This window comes from Lagopus muta, chromosome Z, assembly GCF_023343835.1.
Source record: "Lagopus muta isolate bLagMut1 chromosome Z, bLagMut1 primary, whole genome shotgun sequence".
Classification (NCBI taxonomy): domain Eukaryota; kingdom Metazoa; phylum Chordata; class Aves; order Galliformes; family Phasianidae; genus Lagopus; species Lagopus muta.
In genome coordinates, this window is record NC_064472.1 from 33,991,279 (window position 1) to 34,018,828 (window position 27,550).

At 38.0% G+C, this 27,550-nt stretch overlaps 1 protein-coding gene and 1 non-coding gene across 2 annotated transcripts; both read right to left on the minus strand.

Annotated features, from left to right (window-relative positions):
• Positions 1-7,862: 7,862 nt before the first annotated feature.
• HAUS6 (HAUS augmin like complex subunit 6) lies at positions 7,863-27,529 on the minus strand. Its single transcript, XM_048931174.1, has 17 exons — positions 27,110-27,529; positions 26,790-26,885; positions 26,112-26,130; positions 24,833-24,965; positions 24,139-24,286; positions 21,476-21,541; positions 21,299-21,350; positions 20,880-21,053; positions 20,012-20,196; positions 19,348-19,465; positions 18,683-18,767; positions 18,052-18,133; positions 16,681-16,744; positions 15,829-16,014; positions 14,832-14,967; positions 13,345-14,349; positions 7,863-9,780 (listed from the first exon to the last, which is right to left on the minus strand). Exons 1-16 carry the CDS (start codon positions 27,244-27,246, stop codon positions 13,376-13,378), a joined length of 2,655 nt encoding a protein of 884 aa, XP_048787131.1. The 5' UTR covers positions 27,247-27,529; the 3' UTR covers positions 7,863-9,780; positions 13,345-13,375.
• On the minus strand, positions 16,831-16,960 carry LOC125687435 (small Cajal body-specific RNA 8). The gene has a single exon (XR_007374065.1). It is a non-coding gene; the product is annotated as a small Cajal body-specific RNA 8 (non-coding RNA).
• Positions 27,530-27,550: the final 21 nt, after the last annotated feature.

A 27,550-nucleotide genomic window follows, 5' to 3' on the forward strand; every position in this document is an offset into this window, starting at 1 on the left:
GAGAAGGCAGTTTTCCACCATCTCTACTCTTGCATTAAATTTACAATCTGAAGTAAGGAAAAGCCTGGTTAGCAATACAGCAGTAAGTCTGGCAAAACAAATTGTAGAGAATGAAGAAATAGAAGTCCAGGCAAATTTTGGATGTTGAAAGAAACAAACAGTCATCTGCCTTACCAGGACAGAAGATCTTAAGCTATAAGATATTTTGATGGAGGCAAAAAAAAAAAAAAAAAAAAAAACAACAGAGTAAACTAAGCCTAGGAAATTTTAAGGCTTCTCTCTGAATGAAAAAATTCCAGCCTTAAGGAAGCTGTTGGAAATCCTGAAATTCTTAACATGTTTCCATTTCTGGAACTAACAGCCATTTTTTTGCTGTTGGTGGATGAAGAGTTTTCATAGTTTCAAAGAATCAGCCATTTTGGGGAGAGAATAATTTCCTAGTCAATTCTTCCCTTTAATAACATGGCTTTTGCATTCTGATCTGTTTGATTACACCACTGGAGTTTCACTAGTTCCAAATTAAAACTAAGTCCATAATTACTGAGAGCCTTTCTTGGTCAATGTTCTTTTATCCTAAGAAAAGAGACAAGAAAATATCATGTACATGCTGCAAAGAGGGTTTTTTTTTTTACTTCAACTCAGAAAAGGCCTACATTTCAGGTGGAAACTCAAGCAGTCTCACTTTCTGCCAACAGATACAAGCACTTGACATCAAAGTGGACCTATTCGTTGTGGGTTCATCACAGGGCCCTCTAAGCAACAGTTGAACAGTGGTACCTACCATATCCTGTGTATTTTTATACATTTGTTACAAGTACAGGAATGGTAAGTGAAAAAATTAGCGATAATGGACCTCATGTAGGAAAATTTGATTTGGTTTCTGCCATGATGATATCAGGTAACTATATTATTATTGCATGTGGCTATCTGTGCTCTAGTTCTAAAAATACAGGTAACAGTTGATAGTCTCTTTATCATGGACGCATATGGACTAACAGGGTTAGGTCCCCGAGAGAGAACTATAGCATCAAAGAGTTCTTGGAGAGTTACAAGTTCTCCTTGCATCTGTGCCATCAGTAGTACTTTCTAACAACTTCTACCAGGCTGCAGCACAACAGAGTATTCAGTCATGAGGCAGTTGTTTGAACATTTAAACAAAGAGCAGTAAGAATTATAGAAGGATTGGAATTTGCATGAAATACTTGCTTGTATACCTTAAATTTTGCTGAAGGATATATGGCTCTCTAAAGACCAGCCTAACTTCTCTGTATACTTGTTAATTATACATCTGAATAATCATTGATTATACAACGGACATTTACACAGTTAAAAGAGTATGGCTTTGCCTTTGTCTAGCTCTATCAGGGCATACTAAGAGGGCTAATTTTTGCTAATGTATGTGCTAAAATTTATCACCTTAATTTCCTAAAAGCTTTAGAGAAACATAAGATAGTTACAGATCAAACCTGAGATGCTCGTAATAACGGTAAACTTGCATAGCGTGAATTCCACATCCTTTTCAACAGCCTTCTGTAAGAATTTGAGTAGTAGAATCCCTTTACCAGAAAAGCTCTTCTCGGATTGTAAACAGGATTTGTAAGACTGGACAAATTCACCTCTGACAATCTTTAGGCTGGTTTAAAAATATGTTCTTTTTTAATAATAACCAAATCAAATAAGAGTCACTGTTATGATTCAATAGGGGAAAAATACATTCTTTTAACTAAAGCTGCCACAGTATTTTCTGGGTTCCCCCACCTGAAAACTGCAGCTTGTATATTTCATTGAAGATTTTAGCTTTTAAAACCTTTTCCTTATGAAAACGTATACTCTCAAGCACAACATACCTAACACAGAAGCCAAAGTATTCCAGGCTTCCCAAAAATATGGCAAGAAGTGCAGTGCCCAGCACCACATTTGGTTTTTTGGCCAGAACAGAGAACAAACCAAAAACATGAGTGCAGGGGAATTACATATGCCTTCAGGCCATGCTCCTGTTCCCTAGGACATACAGCCACCCTTGGGAGCTCAGATCCAGAGCAAAAAAAGAGCAAGGGTGGGCACCACCAGTGCTAGGTCACGTCACATTACTTTCCCTTTGGATCAAGGCTTCAGCAGCACCATGGGTCTCTCTGGACTTCTCTCCTGAAAATGTCTCTGAGTGGTGGACCTAGATCATATGATACTGAGGACAGTAAGAACCTCTTAATCTATGTTTGAACAAGACACGATGGGTCTGACCAGGTTTTGTGTGGCATCAACAGTGCATGGATATGGACTGCAGTTTCCCGATTGGCTGTACAGAGGAAAAGGAAAAACGAAAAGAGACTACCACAAGTCTACCAGAAGCAACAGATGCCCACATACCCTCACCTTACTCAGATAAGGAAATTAAATTAGCAGCATTAGGCAATGGTACTTTATGCCTGTTAGACCTGCAAACAAAGACTCAGTGTTGATTCAAAGATGCATAGGAGATGCAAGAAGGGAAAATGACCTCTTGTTCTTTTTCTTTTGCTTTGCCAGATCATTGTCAAAGAAAGAATCAGCACTGGAAATATTGCACCTTCCCAGCTCAAAGATCTAGTCAAGCTGCAAAACATTTCAAATCCTGACTGCAAGTTTGCACTGCTTCCTTGTGGTGGTGTGAAATAGGCCTTGAAGCTCTTTGTGACAGGACAGATCATCCCATACAGCAGTTCCTGCCCCATTGACAGGCCTGGACCAGAAAAGGTGGAGGCCAAATGCTCTGAGGAGGAAGATAAATATTTTCCCTTCATTCTTCATGTTCAGCCCTGTGCAAGATCTGTAGGACAATCCTGTTGTCTCTTTTTCCTAAATAGTCATTAGAGCAAGTGTCTGAAAGTGAAAGTTTCCCTCTCTTCTATTGAAAGAGATGGAGTGCAGTGTTGGCAGCTGTAAATGTGGAATGAGTTCTATTTGAGTTTGAAGTAAAATAATGGTTAACAGGTTGTTCACATCAAATCCAGGTCACTTTTCTCTTCAAAAATGATTAGCTATTACTAAAAATGGAAGTCTAGAAACCTTAGATCATCACAAGTCATTTCATAGACAATAGGTTCACAGCTGTCACAAGGAAAATTAAGCTCACCCAGAAGCGCTCTTTGTAACTCTCTTGACTACATCCAATGGCACTACAGTTAACTAAACAGAGTTGTCACACTAACCTCATACACCGAATGTGTTACAAGTAAGAGACCAGAAAGGGACAAGCTGGAACATTTGGCAAATATGCCTTGTTCACTGAAGTTGAAAACATGGTTCTGCAGATTTCCCGTCAAAAAGACTTTGCAACAGACAAATAAGAGGAGGGAAAGAAGCTACAAGCTGAAAGCAGATGCTCTCAGATGCACCAAGAGATTGAGAAACATGCTGGGAGCAGAAACAGCAGAGGAGTTATTAAAATCCAGTGGACTTTTATGATGGAGTGACTATATCAGAGGACAAGAGAAAAAAGGAATTGATATCACCTACCTCAACTTCTGTAAGGTTCTGACATCATTCCACAGAACATCCTTGTCTTTAAATTGGAAATAGATGGGTTTGAAGGTTGGACTATTCAGTAGATTAGGAATTGGCTGGATGGCTTTATCACAGGATTCTTGGTGAATGGCTCAACTTCCAAGTGGAGCAATATCCCTTCAGGATCCACCAGTGCTGTTTAACATCTTTATCAACAGTCTAGACAGATCAAAGTTCATCCTCAGCAAATTTGTGGATGACACCAAGCTGAGTACTGCAGTTGAAAGGATAGAAGGAAGGTTGCCATTCAAATGGACCTGGACAGGCTTGAGAAGTGGACCCACATGAACTTCATGAAGCTCAACAAAGCCAAGGGCAAGATGCTGCACCTGGGTCAGGGTAATCTCAATCAGTACCAGTTGGGTGATGAATGGGTTGAAAGCAGCACTGCAGAGAAGTTGAGGTTGCTCAGGCTGAGGAAGAGAAGGCTCTAGAGATACCTTTTTGCAGCCTTTCAACACATCAAGGGGGCTTATAAGAAAACTAGAGAGAGACATTTTACAAGGACATGTAGGGCAAGCAGTAATGGTTTTAAACTGAAAAAAGGGGGATTTATGTTAGAGGTAAGAAAGAAGTTTTTTACTCAAAGGGTGATGAGACTCTGAAAAAGGTTGCTATGAAAAAGCTCTGGATGCCCTGCCCTTGGATGTGTTCAAGGCCAGGTTGGATGCCCTGTGATCTAGTGAGAGATATCTGCCGATGGCAGCAGGATTGGATTACATGATTGTTAAAGGTCCTTTCCAACCCAAACTATTATATATCTATGAATATTTACTACAATAACAATTCATCTATTGCTACAAGGGGAAAAATAACAACAACAAAAAACCCACACCTTTGTTTTTCTGGCCACCACAGCTTACTTTCCACAAAATATCTGCCAGGGCTACTGAACTCTGTATTTTTCAGTCAATATTTACTTAGTCTTCTCATTGAAAACAAAAATTCTTTCTGAACCATACAATAGAAGTGGAGAAAGAACTGGAACTGATGCCTATTGCCACGGAAAATGTCACCCATATTTAACTGAAGTATATTGCCAAGTAAATTAATTCTAGGAAAAGAATGAAACATTTTCCTGAACTAAAAGGCAGTATACAATAAATGCAAACTAATTTAAGCATCAGCTCTACCTGCTTTGATTTTTCTTCCAAAATAAATGCTCTTGAAAGGCCACCAAGTGAAACCCTAACACTGAGGTTTAGAAATAAATGCCAACATTTACAGAGGACTGGCAGGCCAGGCGCAGCCTGACCTACAAAGCCACAAAACTACTTGACATGCAGAACTTTGAAATGTCGGTTTTCATGCTGCAGCCTATGGTAAACTAGTTGGTTCCAAATATTTAGCAAAGTATCTCTGTATTTATCCAACAGTAAGCAGTCAAAATATTTGTGACTAACGTTAACCTGCTGCCATCTTCTGGTGAAAAATTCAGAATAATAAGAAACAAGGGGCAAAAACAATCAGTTCTTGCAAGCTGCTGTTATCTTGGGCTTTTACTTTATGGTAAGCAGATGGGTCACGACTCATGCAGTAGAATTACTTTGAGAGAAGCAAGCTGTTTAGAATAGTCTCCTATGAGATCACAAAAAGGTGATCTCACAGAATAAGGATCCTTTTCACAAATCCCCTTTTCACCGTGCCAGACCTAGAATAATCCGAACAGTCTGTCAGAGAAACAAAGTGTCTTCAGCAGTAAGTAGTAGCTATTATTCTACCTGTAAAAACAAACCAATCCAGCAACAATAAGATATGCTGCAAAAGACACCTGTTTACATTCTCTGTAAGTTGAAGACAAAAAAAAATAGAAATAAAAAATAAAAAAAATCAGGAATTCAATACTAAACAGTCAAAAGAAGGTTATGTTAACCAAGCCAAGAATATAAATGGGTGCACTCTACTCACTTCTCCTAGTCGTGTATCTTGGCAGTTCCTTGCGTTAAATGTATGCAGCACAGAAATGCTCCTGACAGTATGACACATCCTAGGATATGAGAAAGCACTGCGTCGTGACTGCAAGGGGAAGTCTAGGATTCACAGCCCCAAGTCATTTCTTTCCACATACGCAATAAGGAGCAGTAAGCACCTCATCACACTATGTCTAAACTGAGAGAGGGGAGATAGGTGGACAGCTGTATCAGACAGAAAGACATCAACAATTTGCAAATCTTTGGACCATTTAAATCCAACCAATCTATCGTAACTAGATCACAGAGAACACAAGCACATCAAACTATAACTTAGAGAGCCACTATTTCAAATATTTACAACAACACGGTTGCAGAAAATATTACTCATAAGACACTACTGTCACAATTCAGCTGAGTATCAAATATTGCCAGGGGTATAAAACTCAGGTCTGAAAACTACACTGGCAAACCACGTAACAAAAAGGCAAACACATAATTTGCAGGTGGCTACCAAGTTTCACAAAAAAAATACAGTACTCATATGCAGTGCAGTCATTTTCCTTAAGGGAATACAGACTTCCTGGTGCACTCACAAACATGCTTTGCCATAGCCCTTTCAGGCAAAGAACGAATTCTAGAAAGGAAATTGAAAATTGATTAAAGACCGCAAGCTCCTAGCTGACTTAAGAAAGCCAACATACGTACAGTACCTGTCTTCAAAACCCTGCCAAGAGCAGTTATCTGTGCTGTTGTAAACTGAACTTATTTTTAGTTTCTACTGAGTCTTTCTAGACTCAGTCAGTCTGATTGGAGGGTTAAGAGGAGAATGACCAACTTCTCTCATTAGAAGGTACAGTTGTTCAATGGTCCATTAATTTATTTTTAAGCAACTTAATGATGGTACTTTTCTTTGATATTTGTTCTATCCTCAAAGTTTCCTTCTTCAGAAGCTTAGGGCTTTAATACTTTATTCCATTTTCCAGAACGCTATGCTTCTACATTGCCATGTTCTGAAACTATCGGAACGTCTAACACCACAAAAACTCTTCTTGATCCATTTGCTTTACCATTCAGTAAACAGAAATTTTGAAATGACAGATTAGTTTTGTTCTCGTATCTACCCACAAAAAGGAAGAAAATTTTGCCAAAATGATAAGCTGTAAATTGATGAAGTGAGGTTTGCTGACAATTAGCAATCCCCATTATTTGAGAAACAATGCTTATAGACATATATTGAGTAAAACTCCTCTTGGTCTTTACTGATAAAACCTTGGTATTTTTAAAAGCCGTGGTCTTTACTGGTAAGACCAGACTTCAGCAGTTCCACTCGCCTGCAAGCAAACAGTGAAAAATTCCTAAGATGCAAGGCAATTTTATTTTTGCTATTTTATATAGAATCACCAAGGTTGGAAAAGACCTCCAAGATCATCCAGTCCAACTGTCCACCTATCACCATTTCCCATTAACCCACATCCCTCAGTACAACATCTAATTGTTTCTTGAACACCTGCAGGAATGGTGACTCCACCACCTTCCAGGCAGGCGTGTTCCAGCATCTGACCACTCTTTCAGACTAGTATTTCCTAACATCCAGCCTGAATCTCCCCTGGTGCAACTTGAGGCCATTCCCTTTAATCCTATTGCTAGTTACATGGGAGAAGAGGCCGACCCTCACCTCATCACAAACTCTCTTCAGGTTGTTCAAGGGAGAGAAAGGTCACCCCTGAGCCTCCTCCAGTCTGAACAATCCCAGCTCCCTCATCTCTTGAGATCTGTGTTCCAGACCACTCACCAGCTTCATTGCCTTTCTCTGGACACACTCCAAGATCTCAATGTCTTTCTTGTACTGAAGGGCCCAAAACTGAACACAGTACTCAAGGTGTGGCCTCATCAGTGCTGAGTACTGAGATACTGGAAATTGTTTAATTTCTGTGATGATCTGATTCCATGCGCCATATTCTTAGCCATTACTACTTAATTCAGAACTGCCAATGTGGCAGCAACCCACATCACAGTTGGATTTCTCGTAAGACAGGCCACATATTATCTACATCCTATTTAGCTGCTCTTGCAAAATATCTATCCTAGCAGCTTGTGTAGCTTCTGAAAGATTAAGTGCCTCAAAAGCAAACATATACATTATTTGGATAGAGTAAAGGATCCTTCTCAATCCAGATCCAAAAGCTTTAAGTTTAAGGCCTTCATACCAAAACCAATACCAAAACAGAATAATCAAATCACTGTTGCCTTTCTTTAACACAGGTCTCAAAGTCAAATACAAAAGCTTATCAAATAAAGGAATAATGCATACAGAATGAAGAATGGAAGGAGCAGAAGCACTTGCATCTTACAAATAAGACAAATAAAAATACTTTAAAAATGCAGCTTGGTAACAAAAAATACTTCTCTTTCTGGAGTACATTTATTTATTATTTATTTGTTATTCATCATGTGTAATACATTCCAATCTGACATGAACTCTGTATCAGCATCTTATACATTCCCTCTTTATAATTTTACAGCTTTAAAACAAAGTTTTGAGTCAATATTTTTCCCCACTTCGTCTTTTTTTTTTTTTTTTTTTTTAACTTGCAAACATGAGAAAATGGGTCTTATGTTAGAGGGCATAAAACTAATTACTGCATTGAATGTCTGCATTTGCAGGCATTCAAAAGACACAAGTACTAACAAATCTTGCTGCTTTCAGTAGTCTATTCTATTTGCAGAGTTCTCATCTTTTTCATAATTTGCGCATTTACAGAGGAAGGATAACTTTCACTAATTTAAAGCACTCAAAGTTAGTAGTATGTATTTGAAAGATGTATTTGAAACCACACTTGTGGCCAAAAAGTTAAATGCTCTCCTCTTAGAGAGGCAATCCATGTAAAAAGAAAAATGGGAAGTCTCCTTGCCATTTGTATACCTCTATGCTATGAAAAACAAAAAAGAAAACCAAGAATTACATCATTCAGTACATCCCATATGGAAAAAAGTATTTATAATTTTCCACTTGTAACTTAAGAGCAGCGAGTAACATCTGTAGCACTAATGAGTAGTGCATCTTGCTAGCAGGGAACTCCCGTTCCAAGTTCCTTTCCCCATATTCTTACATACCCACAGGAGCACAGCTGACAAACGCACGTCTTCAAGGATGGCACTGAGTGCAAAGGCACAGGCGACACTGGATGCATGTTTGGTAAGAAAAAGTTACAGATCAGGTCTTTCCCAGCAGATGCTCTACAGCAGAAAACCTCTTCAGCAGCAATCTCTTGAAACAATTATGTCAAAAAAAATCTGGGAACTTCGAGAAGCAGATCATACTGTCAGAGCATATCTGAACTGATCAGCTCCTTCCCTGGCTTATGTGACCAAGCTCCTTTGCTAGCATCCTGACCAGTGCACTGTGGTTCCTGTTTTCAAGCATTTTCTGACCAGGGCACAAGTACTTGGTCAGTTTCCTAGGAAGCCTTTGTAAAGTCACCACCACCAAGCTCTAGAACTCAGGTCTGCAAGCAACACAGCTGCGCCTATTTCAGACAGCTGATAGCTGTAGTCTCGAGCTGTTCAACAACTAGATCAACATGGAAATGCACTGTCATAATGTTATTGTCAATTACATTGCAGTGTCATAAACATAAATGTATACATTACACACAGTGTACAGATTTATATAAGTCTACTACGGAATATCTACAATCTGAAAATAAAATAGCATTAACTCTACCAGAAATCATAGTTTGAAACTTCAATTCGAAATTTTAGTACAAAGCCTGAAGGAATTGTACCAAAAATTCCACTTCAGTGGGAGAAATTTATTAAAGAAAAAGGTCTTTATCAACACTGAAAACTGATGGTAATGCTTGACCATACGTTTCAAGAGGAGAGAATCCAGCATAGGCAGTGAACCAAAACATTTTCCATTTTAAAGGGGTAGGATAGAGACACCAAATATTTTGTGATTTCTCCTTTGAGACATTATGTAATTTTAGAATGGAAAAACAACATGCTCAACATCTATTTTCAAAGCTGTGTTTACAAAGGAATATATAATTTTGTACATAAGTTTTGAGTTGTTCACAGAAAATTAGTATGGATGACTTGAGACACAAGGGATCAAAGCAAGCAACTGACACTGACAAGAAGTCTGGCACACAGGCCTGGCAAGAAAAGGAGTGCAACTTATCATCTAGACAGTGCTTGGAGAAATTACGAAGTACTCAAGTACACCATAATTTTAATACTACCATTGTTCGTATGTTTTACAAGTTTTTCAATAATGATGGTGGTTCCTTTGTGCTCAGCTTCTCATTCAGCTTCTCTTTATCTGGAGGAAAAAAAAAAAAAAATGTATTGGTTAACATTGCGTAATTAACTAACTAGTTAATCAATTAACTAACAGAAATACTGTCCCTAAAGTATCTGCATGTATTAAAAAAGTAATAAAATGTTATTTCCAATTTTGATGGCTGTGAAATGTTCAATTAACTGACAGGAAATACTGTTCCAACAACATTTAGCACACAGTAAAAAAATAGGTATAAAAGAGCACTTCAAGTTTAAGTCTGATAAAATCATCTGTTATCAGTACAGTCACAATTTCATGTTACTAAGTTATTTATATAGGAGAATTAAGTGGAAAATATACAGCATGAGCATTTATGCTCAATTTTAAGAGAAAATTTGGAAGCCTAGTTAAGAAAGTTTGGAAGAAGCAAAGCATTAAGGGTTGCTGCCCTGGACTTCAGGAGAGCTGACTTCAACCTCTTCAAAGATTTACTTGGAGGCATCCTTTGGGCTACAGCATTAGAAGGTAAGGGGCCCATTAAAGCTGGTTGACACTTAAACACCACTTTGTCCAATTTTAAGATCAGTGCATCACCTAGTTTCTTACTGAAGTGCAGAGTAAGAAACTGGGGAAAGGTGGCAAGAGGCCTGTGTGAATGAACAATGAACTCATGGATAAACTAAAAGGAATGAAGGCCCATGAAATATGAAAAAACAGTCTGTCCATCTAGGAAGAACATAAAAATGTTGCCAGTGCCTGTAGGAATGAAACAAGGAGGGCTAATGCCTGCTTGGAATTAAACCTTGCAAAAGAGGTAAAGGATAACAAGAAAGGTTTTTGTTTTTTAAACGTATCAACAGTGTTTAAAAAACTAGGGAAAATGTGGGTCCCCTACAAAATGAGGTAGGTGCCTGGTAACAGGGAACACTAAGAAGATGGAAATTTTCAATGCTTTCTTTGCTTCAGCCCTTACAAAGACTGCCCCTCAGGAAATCCCAAACCCCGGAGTTAAGAAAGACAGTCCAGGTAAAGAAAGATTCCTGTTGGTGAAGGATCTGGACAGAGAACATTTAGCCAAAATCAGCGCACACAAATCCATGGGGCATGATGGGATGCACCCATGTGTGCTGAGGGAGCTGGCAGAGGAGGCTGCTGAAGCACTCCCTTACTGATAATCTTTGAAAGCTCTTGGCAAATGGGAGAGGTGCCTGAAGACTGGAGGATAGCCATTGTTGCTCCAGTCTTCAAAAAGGGCAAGAAAGAGAATCCAGGAAACTACAAGCCTCACCTCCAACCCTGGAAAGGTGATGGAACTTGTTCTGGATAGCCTCTCCAAGCAATTGGAAGAGAAAAAAGTTATTGAGATTAGTCAACATGGATTCACTAAGGGGAAATCATGCTTGACGAACCTGGTAGCCTTCTGCAATGTCATCACTGGCAGAGTAGATGCGGAGAGAGCAGTGGATGTAGTCTACCTTGACTTTAGCAAAGTGTTAAACAGCATCTCCCACAACATCATATGACACCTAGAAAGCGTGAGATAGATGAGTTGACTGTGAGGCGGACTGAGGACTGGCAGAGGTAAGAGGATTGTCATCAATGACACAGAGTCTGGTTGGAGGCCTGTAACTAGCATAAACCCCCATGAATAGGTACTGGGTCTGGTCTTGTTCAACGTCTTCATCAATGATCAGAATTAAAGGATAGAAACCCATCTCAGCAAGTTTGCTGATGATACAAAGCTGTGAGGAGTGGCTGACACACCAGAAGAAGGTGTTGCCATTCAACAAGACCTGAACAAACTAGAGAGTAGGGAGGGAGGAACCTAATGAGGTTCAGTAAGAGTAATAACAGCCTTGCATGTGGGGAGTAATATCTGCAGACATCAGTACACGGACTGGGGAATGACCTGCCAGAGAGAACATCTGTTGAGAAGGAACTGGGTGTTCTTGTGGACAATAGGCTGGCCATGAGCCAGCAGTGTGCCCTTGTGGCAAAGCAGGCCAACAGTACACCAAAGAGCATTAAAGAGCATGGCCAGCAGGTCGAGGGAGGTAATCCTCCTCCTTTACTCTTCCCTGGTGAAGCCACATTTAAAATATTGTACCCAGTTCTGGGCTCCCCAGTATAAAAACAACAGGAATCTTGTAGAGGGCCACAAAGATGATGAAGGACCAGGAACATCTCCCGTAGGAGTAAAGACTGAGTAACCTGAGTCTGTTCAACCTGGGGAAAAGATAACTGAGGGGAGATCTAATTCATGTTAATATATACATATATCTGACCAGATGAGACCAGGCTCTTCCTAGTGTTGCGCAGCAATAGGACAAGGAGTAATGGCCTAAAACTTGAACATAGGAAGTTCCATACAATCATGAAGATGAAGGGTGATGAAGCTATGGCACAGGTCACCAAAAGAGGCTGTAGAATCTCCTTGTATGGAGACATTCAAGACCTATCTGGATGCCTACCTGTACAACCTATTGTACGATGCCCGCTTAAGCAGGGAGTTGGACTCGATCTCTTGAGGTCCCTTCCAATCCAGGAATTCTGTGATTCTGTATCAAGTTGCCTTTTACACTGGCAGTATATTAGACCAAAGTATCATCTACTCAATGCTTTGATATGGAAAAAAGCAAATGGCACTGTCACTGTCACACGCTTACAAGATCTCTTCATAAAACACTATGTCAAAACAATACCAAAGTACAAGTCATACAGTACAAAGTGGGTATCAAAGGAAAGATTTTGTCTTCAGAAGTTAGACTAAGATATCCTTCTGAAAAATATCTTACAGAGCAGTATCCAGCAGATGCACTGCAGCAGAGTTTTGTTTCTCTTACTAAAAGTGAGGTAAACTAAGCAATATAACCTAAGCCACTGACGTTTACAAACAATGCGAGTCCCTGCATATAGTAAGTTTTCCTTGTCAAGCATTACTTGAAAAAGCATCACTACCTTTTGTCTGGTTATTTAAAGTGGCAATCCTTCACTCAAAGCATAAATCTCACTGCTCCTGAGACTTCTAGTATGTCACTAAAAGCATACGTTTTAGTAGTGTATTGCCATTACTAGCCCATCTTTATTTACGTACATAAAAGTTAACTTTGCGTTTCTTAAACCAGTGCACTAGTGGTTAAACAAAAGAGGACACATAGACTACAAACACGTAACCGAGAACTCCACCAGTTTATATTGCCTAATATATATTTCTAAAGAGTTACACATACTCAGGGTAAACGTATTATTTCAAATCAACTTTGTGAATTCTCAAGATATAACTTCAGATGACTCTGCTGCTAATGCACATACAGTGGTTTTTTTGTTTGTTTTTGTTGTTGTTGTTGTTGTTTTTAAATAGCTGTAGGTTTCTTTAGAAAATCAGACAAGTATCTTTTTTCATCCTTGAAAGACATACATAAAACAAGAAAAATAGAACACATGTGCTTTGCTTTTGTCCCATCATCTATAAGAAATAAGCATGCAAATAATCTTTTGTCTGACACTTTTACAGGAGGGTTCAGCTATCAGATGACACCTGTGGTAGTATAACTGGTGGCAAAATGGACAAAAATCTGGTTGCTAAAGTACATGGACACTTACCCTTCAATTTATTTATCAGCTCTAATGGGATTTAATTAATACTTGATGCCATTTCTTCTAGGTGTTTAGAGAAGACCAGCAAAGATGGCAGGGAAGGATTGTTGTCAGGAACTGGTGATTTTATCTTGGCAAATTCTTCATCCAAGCTGAAGCGTTCTACAGACATTTGCAAATCACCTCTTTCTCCTTCATCTGGAGAAAGACTTATGTCTGAGAAATTACTTAAAGATTCATCTCCAATAAGCACCTCATGCAGTTCCTGTTCTTCTCCAGATACACTTTTTTTCAGCATTTTGTATCTGTTCAGCAGGGAATCTAGATTTGGCTTTACATTAAGAATATTCCCATGATCTACTTTACTATGTGGTATAAATACACGGCCTAAAAAACCTAATCCAGATTCAGACATCACAAATTTCTTAGAACTTCTGCTACTAAGCTCTTCTGGAGTAGTCTCATGCAGCATCCCAAAATCATCAACTTCACAGCTCTTAGAACTTAACACTGGAGACGCATTCCACAGCAGATCTTTATCCATTAAACCCAAAAGGTGATCTGAGGGTAGAGTATTCACTTTACTACTGTCTTCTGAAGAAATACATGGAGTATTCAATCTCTTCTCTACGTACATGCACGGTGATTGTTTTGTTTTTCCTATAAAACTTTCCCCAGAAACAGCGTCCTCAAATTCTTCTTCACTGTCCAAATCCTCTAGTATCTCAGATGTTTCTTCCCAAATCATAGGTACATTGATTTGACTTATCATTTGCATTAGAACTGCAAATTGCGCAGAACTTCTTTTGGACTTTTGTTCTGACAATGGATAATCAACATTAGGTACAGCAGATGAAGAGGAACCCCCATCTAAACTAATGGCTGCCTTATCCTGGATTGCAGGACTAGCATCCACTGGAGCATCTATTATTTCTTCGGTTGAAACCAGCTCTGCATCTGACAAGTCTTCAGACTGAATAGCTTTTCTCCATGAGTTTCTAATTTCAGAAACTAATGAAATAAAAACAAATAAAATTTTTAAATTTTTTTCACACTCCCAACCAAACTTTTCTACTGTCCAGTTAGTAACATAAGGAAATTAGAAAAAAAAAATATATATATATTATATACATATAAAATATTTATATATTTATATAATTATATAAATATATATATATACACACACATACATACATATGTATATACAAATACATATACATATATGTAATAACACCTTTATACTTGTTTATGCTTAGTTTTCCCAAGACACTTGCCTCACAACAGAAGGGGATTCTACACAGGAAACATCTATGCTAGTGGAAACATTTATGCAAATTTACACTACTTGCTGATCCTGAGCTACACAAGTGAGATTTTAGGGTTACATGCAGCTTCAGTGAATTATTCTTCATGTGTGAGACGTACAATGCCAATGAGCTAGCTACATTTCTCATTAGTGATAGCATATAGTATAAACAGCATTTTAGACTCACGCAGATTTTCTGGAGTTCGGTGAATTTGTTTCCTTGTCAAAAACGGGTTAAAATCCAGAAAGTCAATGAGATCATCTGATGCTATTCCTCTTCCTGCATCACTCTGAGGTGACTCTGATGTTATTATTTTTGCAACCTGTAGAATATTACAGAAGAGCAAATTCTGAGAAAGCATAATTATAACTTCTTAACTTCTGTTAGCTATGACTCCAAGCAAATCACGTTCTCTTAAGTGACTGGATTAGTTTGGAACCTCCTGATTATTCTGCAATTTACTACTCAGGCTTAAAACACGACCAGTACTCTACAAACACAAAATTAAGTTATGGTAGCAAAATCAGAATTTGATAAGAAGCTCCCACATGAATCTACCTTTAAAATGAAAACACACACTCAAAAGATATTTGAGATACTGGTCAAGAATGGTGTAAGTATAAAGGTTAGAGTTCCAAAAATCGAACAGACGACAACTAATTGCCCTCTTTCACTGAAAGATAATTTAATTTTCAAATCAAGATGTGGTGAACGTAATAATCAATCTTCTGGAGGAATTTTAACTCTTAAAGTGAAGAAAAAAAAAAAAAAAAAAAAAGAATAGTTAAATATTTGCTAAAATTCCCAAAATCTGTTAAATGTTTGAGCCACAGAATTCAAAAACAAAAAGGACTTTCAAATTCTAAATACATGCAGTGGTTCAGAAACTGAAGTATGAAAGGTGTTAAAAATCACATTATGATTCTTTTGGAAGTGCTATTCACGTTGCAGTGGCTTAGAAATATTCTGTGCTTTGTTCTATGCTTTCAGATTGTAGTTCATTGGGCCATCATCACTCCTAAAACTCAGTAGCAACTGTCTAGCATGGAAAAAAAAAGCCTTTTACACACACACATGAAAAGAACTACTTTATAAAAACATTTTCAATTTCTTTTCTGAACAGATATTTATTAAAAAAACAAACAAACAACAAAAAAAACAACCAACAATAACTTTTCCTAACCTCTTCTGCCAATTCTTCTCTAGCTTTCTCAAGAACATCCTTCTTTTCAAGAGGAGCATCTCTCTGGGTAACATGACCTTCTGAGTTTTCCCGTGATTCTGATAAGGTGAGCTCATCTTTTCCATCCTCTGAGATCCTTGGAGGCATGGGCTTTTCTTTCCCACTGTCTGGTTCAATATTCAAGTCCTAGAGGAATATATAGTAGTTATGAAAAGTTTTAAATTCAAGTCTCAGAAAACTAGCATAAAGGAGATGCCGCACAAATTCTGAGAGCAACGAACTTGGCATTTATATCAGCAAGAATATTTCAAGGTTTTAAATTCTACCTAGATACAAGTTATTGTGACACTCATTTTATTTAAAAAAAAAAAAGTAGGACATAAGCAGAGGCTACAGTGAGGTGTCACTACTGAAGACAGACAATATCATCTGCAACTACCTTCAAAAAGCTGCAATGAACAACAGCACCATGGACAACTGTACGTACAATTTCCCCCTAGGACACATTGTATCTCTTGTTTTTAGACACAACATAAAGGAACTTCCTAGTTTGACAATTGCTCACAACAAAAAAAAAAGTCAGTTCTGTTTTCACAGGCAGGAAATCTGCGATACACTGGATGTTGTACTAGAAGTCATAATCAAGTTCCCGTATTTCCTACTGCTTGCCTATTTCTTAAGGAAGTTCATGGCAATTAGTTTTCACAGTTTAGGACTGACTCAGAGGAACAGTTGTACTGCTTTAAAAAAAAATTCACAGAAAAACATACTAAGTCTAGGCTTCAAGTAACATCAAAAATAAATATTAAAGACATTTAACATTGGACAGGTGATAAATCACTTAAGAATAACCTTTTCAGTTAAGAGGTCTTTGTTTTCAGATGTTTCTGACAACTCTGAAGATTTTGAAGAGATCCTTCAACAAAAAAAACAAACAAAAAAAGCCATTTTAGAGAAAAACAAAACAAGTAGCATACAAGACTTAGTGCACAGCCACTACACACCTGTGTGCCCCGTATCTGTCCGTTACGATTTCCCTCAATTCGTCCCGGTCATCAGAAGGCAATTTTACTATAGGGAGAACAGGTGACAACTAGAGCAGATTTAGCTCTATTTGTGTATCAGCCTCCCAAACTTGGTAATTATGTAACTTTTTCCCTTAATTAGCAAAGTGAAAGAGAAGGGGTGTTGCAGTATATTTTATAAACAAGTCTTCCATATTCTTCTAACAAAGGCAACTGGAAAACCTTCTGCAGATTTGATGTTCTTTCCCCTAAATATTCATACACACATCACCTGACTACCACACACACAAGTCTAATCATTTCTGATTATTGCAGTATTAATGGCAAAGCTCTAAAATGTAACATACAGATCTCATTTCTTAGGAAGACAGCCTAAAATTTCAATACTTACTGCTGAATGTCTTTACAATCATAAATAGAAAATAATCCACGCTGTAACAAGTCACTGAGAGAAATTCCATTAAGCAATTGGACAATTTTTGAGATTCATATGCAAATAAGCTGCTGATGTCAAAGTATATGATATCAGCATTGTTTTTCTTTGCCAACTCCCTCTCTTCTAGTAGGCAACATTCAAATATTTGTAGGATTTCAATCTTGTGATACCGTTATTCAAGTTTATTAAACTTTCTGGCACTAATGAAATATTGTGTCAAAACCCATTGGAAGACTTCTGAAATTTTGTCTTGTTTTAAGCTTTTTTTTTTTTTTTTTTAAATTATAATAAGAGACAGAAAAAAAGTTATTTTAGAAGACACAAATCTGGGATTTCTCTTAGATTTGTTTGTTTAGGCTGCTTTATTTGTTTTTAAACACAGAAACAAGGCTCCCAGGAATATCTGTTTTCTTATTCTCAGACTATGATGAAAATACATCTACATCAACCTAGTCTGAGAAGAAGAATTCTCCAGTCTCCCCTTTGCCTCTTAAAACTTAATTGAATGTAGTTAAAAAGTTGCAGCTAAAATCCTGCCGTTCAGCTGCTGCACACTATCAGCCAGCAGTTGCTTACCAGTCTCCAGGTGCAGAAAGCCATAGTTACTTTACTTTTTACTTACCCTATCAGGTGGGCATAACAAGCAAGGAGAGCATTACTGAAATATTCCACTTATGCTCACAAAATAAGTTTCCATCATTTCCACTGATGTTGGCTGTTAGTTTGTTTTTTTTTAAATCAATTTCTTGTTAAAAGTCATACCATCTAGTTGGTGTTAACGATGATGAGACACTGATGGTTGATTCACTGTTCTCATAACTTATCTCCCAAAGGTCTAGAATATCTAGAAAAGCAAGTAAGTGTTTCAGTATTGCTTCTTCTTTTGTTGTTGCTAAGCCTTTGTGGGCAGTACAGGTAACTCACACCACAGATGTAGAATATTCACAGGACAGGCTCCTCCAATACTTAAAGAGAAATAAATCAATATAGCCACTGCAGGTGAATCTTAACCCATTTGCTCATTAAGCTCCTGCAGGCACAGATGCCACTAGCAGCCAGCACCCATTTGTGCTGCTCCTGAATGCCTGTTCGAGAGGGAAGATTCCACATGCTCCCCTGAATGAACTATGTTGACAAAATGAAAGGCAATTATTCTACGTATTCATTCACAACTAAATTACCAAAGTCTAACAAGGAAATCTGCAAACAAAAAGCAGGGGGTCTTAATATTGGTGGTAGTCTGATGTAGTAGATGGTTGGGTTGCGTTGGATGATCTTGGAAGTCTTTTGCAACACTTGTGATTCTACAATTCAGTGATTCAGGGTTCCATGAAAACTCATAAAAGTTGAGGTGGGGGTGGGGAAGAAGGAAAAGCTTCTCTAGTTCACACACCTGAATCTGATCCTGGATTTTGAGAAAAGATATAATCTTCACAATCTTTTTCTGCTTCTGATACAGCCTGTACCACACCCAGATCCTTTCAAAAGAAAAATTACACAAACAATGAGAAAAAACTGTGTAACATCAGCAATTAACAGGCAGTTATTTATAGTAGCTTTTCTGCAAATGAGAAGCCAGGCTCAACATGCAGCTTTTGATCACTACTGGGGCAAGGATATAACCTTAGATTTCTGTACAGATGCGAGCATCAGAATGGAATTTCTATTGTTCATCAAGGAGATCCCTTTAAAGGGGAAAATACAATTCAGTAGATGTCCAGTAATAGCACATGAAAGCTCAATTTCTACAGCAGAGGGAAAAAGAAGTATGTATTGTTGATATATAAATTAATCAACTCTTATTTGTGCTGTCAAGGCAGTTCCACCCACTACATTAAATAAAGTCACACCAGCTGTCACTAAGTTGAGCATATTTTCTTTGCAAAGAAAAACTACTTCAGAAAGCAATCTCTGCTATACTGTGCTATACTCTGCTATACTTCACTAACCATGAAGTTCAACAAAGATGTACAGCATCATACGACAACGGAAAACACCAGCACAGATGCACTTCATCCCTTCTCTTCCCCAGCATCAGATCAACTGAGCACTACTTACTAAATCCCGTTTGCAGAGTGAAGACCAGCCAGGAGAGCTGTCCCACCTCATTATCCACTCTTTCTGTCTTCTAGAATTTGATTTATTCAAAATAAAGCACCTATTTTCTATGCTTTGTCTGCAAAGGAAGAAAGATCATTATGTTGGAGTAAAAATTATACTTAAAAACACATCATAATAACAATCAAATGTTCCCCTTATCCTACAAAACCTCTGATATGCAACAACACATTTGTGCTTGCACTAAAATCTAACAGAAATTCACAACCTAAAAAACAGCTGCTGCATTGTCTTTATGTTTCCTTACAGTGGAAGAACTACATTCAAATACATGCTTAAACTTTCCCTGGCTCAGTTTCAGATAAAATTTTGCAATCTCAGAACTTATTGATGCAATATTGAAAAAGCAAATCAGCTAATTAACCAGGTCTCCAGAAACAAACCCCTAAAGTATCTATGGAGCAAGGGAAAAAAAAAACTGAAGTTACTTAAGAACAAATTCCAGTTTAAAAATTATACAGATGGATCAAGACAAATATGAATTTGTCAAGCCAAATGTACACGTTCCCACTATAAGCAATTCTTTTAGGAAAGACTCAAGGATAAGATGACACGATTTACATAATAAACAACAGAGAACCAGACAAAAATTCCAGATAATTACCTCGCTGCTTCCAGACGCAATAGCATTTTACTTTGTAACGTAGCCATTTTCACAATGGGCTGTAAGTGGTTTTTTGAGTCAAACCGATATGATTCATCTCTTAAAATTCTTAGGGCTTCATTTAATAGTTGAATGACTGTTAAAAAGTTCAGCTTTTCGCCTTCATATAAATTTCCCGTACACACCTTGAAATATTGCAAGCAAAAGGAAAACATGTTACTGAACAGTAACAACACATCAGTAACAGGAAGTTTTGTCTTCTGTATTCACAGCAAGGATAATGTTTGCACTGTGATTCACAGTCCGTACTTTGATTCGGTTCCAACTGTTTCATTTAAAAAAAAATTTGAAAAAAGGAAAAAACTCCACACCCCTGATTTAAGTCTCAGATTGGTTTTCTCAAGCATAATCTGCTTGAAGGCAGCCTAAAAAGCAGTGTCAACTAAAAATGCATAAACCAATGGAACTATTCCATTTAATCACTGCTTCAAAAGATAGAGCAGGCCTAAATACCACCCTGTACTCCATGCTGGAAACAAAATCAATTTGGTACTGTAGTTTAAATAACAAACTTATTTTATAGTCTCAGTTGGGCAAAAATTCAAGTACTGACTAGACAAACCTAGCAATGCAGTTACTGCATGTCAAACTTCAAAAGAAAACAATTCAAAAACTGCCAATACAGAACAGCAGCATAATCATACAAGCTTTTACAATCATTTTACATGTTTTGTTTATCCTTGCAACCATCTTTATAATCTGTGAAAGGTATTTAATTCTAAAGTACCTAACTGCACTCTTGGGGACAAAAAAAAAAAAAAAAAAAAAAAAAAAGCAAAACAGTTCAGCTTGGACAAAAATTACTTACTTCTTGTGTTCCGTTTTCAACTTTGTCAACCAACAGACGTGGGATACTGACAACAACATTACTTCCATCGAAAACGATCTGATCAACATGACCTCCACATACAGACTCTACAATTTCCATTTCCTTTTTCAGAGATGAAAAGGTTTCCGTTATCAATGTCCACATACTACGAACCTTAATGATAAAGAAGGACAAAAATTCTATGTTAAAACACCTATTACAATAACATAATACAATAACAAAATAGCATACAGGCAGAAGAGACAGCTAGGTAGCATAACCACAGGTAGACAAGCAGAAATACCAGTATGGCGATAAATATTACACAAATGTTATAAATATGGTGATCATCTGCCACAAAGGGGGGGAAAAGGGGTGGGACAGGGCAGTGGAAGGGGCAGGAAAGGTCGAAAGCTCACCTTTTGAATTCTCTCAGCTCTGTCTTTTTTGTTTTGTTCCTTTGATTCCATCCTACGCGCAAATGAAAGAGAAAAGTTCAAGTGGATTACAGTAAAATTGAAGTCAATAATACTTCATATAAATTAATTTTAAAATTGTTTTATTTATCTAGTGTAGTTCCAAGGAGAAATACTTACTTCTGCAACTGTTGCTGGAGGTGTGCATATTCACATTTCATCTGTTTTATTTCTTTAATTAAACACCTAAAGAAAAAAAATTACAGTCACCCCAGATTCTCAAAACTCCAAGCTTTTGTTTTGCTGCTTCCAGAATTTTACTCACTAAATGATTATATTCCTTCCAGATCTGAACAATTAAGTTATTTTGGAACAACATAAAAATTGATATGAAAGATCCTTACCACAACCCTGAGAAGAAAGACAGCCAGAAAAACCACTAAAAATTTGTAAATTAAGCTGTCATATTCCACTGCAGTAGCTTAAATTTTATTAGACCCAAAACGTATTTTTTCTAAAAATTTCTTAGTTGTTTATCAGTATAAACTTTTAAACATATTCATCAACTGTACATGGCCCTGTTAAGACCAGTCTTGGAAATTGTGTAGGAAATTCTACCACTTCTTCAGTGTTTTTAACTGTTTTCACATGAGAAACTTTTTTTCTTTGTAAATCCAGAGTTTCCCCCCTGAAGCACCTTGTGCCTCTTGTTCTGTCATTGTAAATTAATGTGAAGTACCTCCATCTCTTCTTTAGCTACCCTTTAGATACAGGAAAAGTGTGATTACACCCCAAAACATAGTGATCTACATGTGATTAAATAGTGATAGTGATTAAATAAACCCAACTACAACCTTTCCTCATGAGTCAAGTTTTCAAAAGTTCTAAGCATGGAGTTTCTGTTCAAGAATCTCCCTAGTTTTCAATGTCTCTCTTCAATTGGAGGTACCAAAACTGAACACAGTATTCCAGGTGCAGTATAAGTAGTGCAAACCAGAGTGAAATAAATCCATCCTATGTTCTGCTGCCTGTACTCCTTTTCCATACAGAATGCTATTGGTCACCTCTGCTGCCAGAGCACACTGCAGGCTCATGCTCAGGTTGCAGACCAACGAAATCCTCACTGCTGGCTGATTTTGGTAGAGTTGCTTCCCCATCAGTAATTCACCAGATCAAATGGCTGCTTTGTTCAATCCCAAATTTCACATTCATCTTCATTAAACCTCATACAGTTCTTGTGAATCAAATCCAGTGTGACCTGTTTTTGTTCTAGCATGACTAACTGTTTTCATAAGGCATCATCTGCAAATCTGACTGCACTCATCCCACTCATCCAGACTCTTTATAAAAGTGAAGAATAAGTCAAGATCAACTCCACAGGAACTCCAATCATGATGAGCTGCCAGTTAGCCTTTGAGGTATTACTACCCTTTGGGCGATTCAACTGTATTGCTGCACACCTGAAAGATACTTCTATATCCTTATCTGGAACACAGTCACCTTTTATGCTACTTATTAACTTCTGAATTTTAAAAGTTGTTCACCATTTCAAAAGGTTGGTTTCCTGTAGTGTATGCTTTTTTTACTTCCATTTAACAGGATGGACCATTTCTGAGCTTCAACGATGGTTCCTCTGAGAATATCCTGGAAACTCTCAGCTCCCCTTCCTTCCAAAAAATACCTCATAACAGTTGCCAAGTAGAAATCTGCTCTTAACCTCAGTGTCTTTTCAATTCTAGTTGTCTTCCTCTTATTCCCTTGGATCTTAAGTTCTGTGATCTTGGCTGAGCTGATGATAAAGCTCCTGTTCACAGTTATGCCTCCAGACAAGCCTCCCTTAAGTCAGTCAATCCAAAATAATTCCTACTCAGCACACCCAGTGACTGTATTAAAGCCATCCTCTGTGCAGTACAGAAGTTGCTTAGATTGCTTATGCACCACTACATGGCCTTTCCAGCATAAACTGAAGTCATCAGTATGAATTGGGGTCTGGAGGCCTGAAATGTGGTTGATTTGTCTAAGAAGGCTTTATCAACTTTCCCTAATCAAGGAATGTTATACACCACCTTTCATGATGACATCTCAGATTTTGATCTAAAGGCATGAAACGGACTGATCTCCTTTTATATAATTAAGCTCCATGCACTGAAACTTCTTTTTACCTACACTACAATCCCTCCACCTTTTATGCTCTTTCCTAAAAAGCTTGCAACTGCCCACTACACCTCTCCAATCATGTGAAGTATCTCACCTAAATTATGTAAATTCCAATGAAAATCTACTCTATGCCTGTATACAGAGTTAATTATTATTTCTAACCAAAATGGAAGCAATTCTCACGAGAAAGAATAAATCACTGAATATCCCAAGTTAAAAAGGATCCCCAAGGATCACTGAGTCCAACTCTTGGCTCCACACAGCCCCACACAAAATTGAAAAAAATATTTCTGACAGTGTTAGACAAAGAAAGAACAGCAAATTTTGGTGAATTAACTAAGAGTTACACAAATAAAATCCTACACCATAAAGCAAAGACTTCACATTATATTCTGAAACTGTTATCTTCTCATGTAAGATCCTTCAAATAGCGCCACACATGCAGAATTCTATATTCTCAGTGACCAGGTAGTTGCATCTTCCAATATACAGCATCTCCTAACTGAAGAAGTAATTTCCTACAAATAGTATGTTAAAATTAATTAAAGGAGGCAAATGTGGAGCAAAGTAATGAATTCAGCACAACTCACAAAGGAAGTGAGATACATCCTGCTCAGATCCTTTCAAAAGTACACACAAAAAGTAAGCTTTTATGAAAATACTGTTTCTTTAAAGGCATTACTCACTGGGATGTTTTCTTATATTTTCGGATGACATAATCCTTCCTCAGTAAAATCTGCAGAAGTTTGTTACGTGCCACTCTGCATCTTTCATCTGCCTTATGCAAATCCTCAGGACTGAAGCATGCAGCTTCAACAAAAGGTATTTTGCTGTCTAAAAGAAAATTAATATTTGAATTGCATGATTCACTTTTAGGAAACAGATAACTTCCTAGTCTCCCTAATTTTAATTAAGAGAACTATATGTAAGGTTGCCCATTTTACCTGGACTGAAGCAGGTTATGCAGTATACTATCTTTTCTGACAGCTTTCTCCATTCCCTCCTTCCCTCTCACACCTTTTTCCTGTTCTTTATGCCAAGAAAACACAAAATGTCTACAACAGGTAGTCTACATCCTTCAGAATCCTCGCATTGTGAAAAAGAGCACATAATAAAAAAAACACTTTTGGAGTAAATCATCATGTGGATGCACAGTCAACATTATGTACATGAACCTAGGACCAAGATCTGCAAAGTAACAGTAAGCCACGCAGTCTGCATTGTTCTATGAGTTCTATGCAAGCACACAGCAACTTTGTGAGAGATTTTGAGCTAAGCAACCGACACAGACCTACTTTCAGCTTTTGGCATGCATTCAGAACTTCAGACATTAATTGACAGTGATAAAAGAAATAACGTTACTGTTCCATAACAGCTTACCTGCAGAGCTCTTTTCCAGATCTTTAACTACTACATATCTTGCAAACCGGTACATTAAGTGAATAAATTTATGACCAGTAGAATAAAAAAAAAAAGAAGCTGCAGCTTGAGGAATACCACTTCCCTCTTCATTCTAGATGTGAAATTGATTTTAAATACACAATTAGTCAAAAAAATAATAGCTATAAACAGCCACCAAACATTCTTATGCAAAGAACACAGAAGCACTGCATCCTATTTGCTTGCAAGTCCAATGAAAACCTAATCTGCTTTGTCACTATATCTGATGGTTATTCTACTCCAAGAAAGAAACTAATATTTCTGAACATTCTTCTATGACCCATAGTTCCATACAAAAAAAATTAGTTTCAAGATAAAGTCTAGTGTAAAGTAAATTTCAGAAATTTCTACCCTCCTCATTCCTACTAGCAATCTCTACCTTACAATAACATTCAGGCTTTCCTTCTCACTTTCTGCTGAGATAACTTAACTGTATAATTTGTTCTTCTTTGACCTTACTAAGGTTTTTTTTGTAGGCAGGTTTCATCTTGTCCACTATTACTCAAAATGCCCGAGTACATAAAGATTTCTAGATCTCCTATTTAAACAAATGCAGCATCAGAAGGCTTAAGAAGTCAATGATACCTAAAACAAGAAATTTTGTTTTGTCTCTTTAGAACAATGCCCTTAAAATTTATAGTCAAATTTCCCTATATGTAAAGAGCATTCTTAAGTTTTTAAAGTATTTGAAATCACTTTTAAATAATAAATACCTTTTCATTTAACTTTACCAAGTATCTTCCAAGTTAGAGCAAATTCAAGGCTGCTCTGAAATTATTAGCTCCTTTTATCTGTTCTATTTCCAAGGAAATAAGCAGGAGGCAGTACTTTCAGAGCAACCTCTGTAGTTCCATCCATACAAGCATCATACAGGCTTTTGGATCTCTTCTTACACAGGATATTCTGTGATTCCATAACCACCAAATATGATCAACCAGAAGAAATACATAGCAGCTTTTGCAGCCAAGATTCAACCTCTGTCGTAACACAGCTTTTACGGAGGAAGGATATGATACACTACACAAAATAAGGCATTAACTAAAACCTATTCCTTTGATTTAAAACTCAGTTATGTTCTTTCAGAGCAAACAACAACAAAGAAAGAATGACGTCAGAGAAACCAACAGACAATCAGTTTCCACTCCTTTTTAACACTTACTGAAATTTCTTTCAGCCATGAGCTGCACAGTTTCCTGAATTCAAGATCTGAAGGTCTTACCTCTGGAAACGTACAGTTTCTTTCCATTTTAAAGAGGCAACAGGAGAGGAGAGAGGAAAAAATATATTTTAATATATCTTCAAGTATTCAGTTACATCGTTCATACGTTGTAAACAAAGTTTTATCTGTGATGCCATCTGAGAATGATGCATGATGCCCAGACCAAAAACAGCAAGAAGCATATTAAAACAAGATTTCTCTTGATGTGAGAATTATGGACTTATTCAGAGAGAGATTTGTCTGTACTTGTTTTAGACTCAGAAAAAACAGCCTGAATGCTTACAGCTTTTGTATCCTTCCCTCCACAGTTTATTTAATTGATAAGCTACTAAAGCAATTCTGTCATATCAGAATACATGAAGACGGGATTCTTATCACACTGAAAATTTTCAGCAGCAATCTCTAAACTGGGAGAAATTATTCAGTGTTTGGTGCGGAAAACAAAAGGCAGAGACAGATTACTTTGCTTCTGCAGAAACACTAAGTTTATCAAAGTACAGCCGCTGTGTCTAAAATAAGTTTACAAACTACAGATAAAGGGGAAACAAATCCACTGAAAGAATGCCATTTTCCCACAGTACTCCTCAAGAGACCGCTTTTTCCCTTCACTAATTGCTACAACATATTCTTTACGACGTGCATAGCACTGAACAAAACAACACTGAACAAATCACTCACCTGAAAGTGCTTACTGCCCGCTGCTGGTCCAGTTTAGTGAACAAAAACAGGGCAATAACGTGGAAAGTGCTGTAGCTTGGCATGTCAAAGGCAGACCTAAAAACACACATACAGCCACATGACAAGGAGCAAAGCAGCCAAGCTTACAGAGCGTTTAACCCATCACTTAAGAGTAACACAGAACGTTACTTTATATTGAAGTATTACGAACTGTAACTTAAATTCTGAAGCAATCCTGATGCCTCCACGCCACACACCATCCACGCCCTCCTTGGAGGCCCCCCGCGCCCTCCTCCGCCCCGGCGCTCCCTCGGCCTTACGGTCCCAGCAGCAGGTTGGTGCCCGAAGCCCCTTCGGCAGCCTTCGGATCGAAGCCCAGAGCCAAAAGGTAGAGCCAGAGATGCTCCCTCTCCCAGTTCCACTCCGCGCCCACGTCGCCTGGACGCTGCTGGAACATCTTTCTCTTAAGGAGCAAGCAGAACTGGAAGCAGGGCCACGGCCGCCTACCCCAACGGCAGCCACGCCGCCATCTCCCGCTTCCCGCCCGAACTCGCCGCGCCGCGGAGCCGCGAGACCACGCGCGGGCGCTGATTGGACAGGATCGAGCCGCGTCCTGCCGGTGGTGACGCCGCGCTCCGAGTCCGTTAGGCGCGCTGCATGCTGGGAACTGGAGTCCGGGCACAGCCGGGACGGACGGCGCATGCCTAGAAGAGCCGAGCTGCCGCCGTCCTGCGGGCCCACCGAGGGCCTACCGCGGAGGT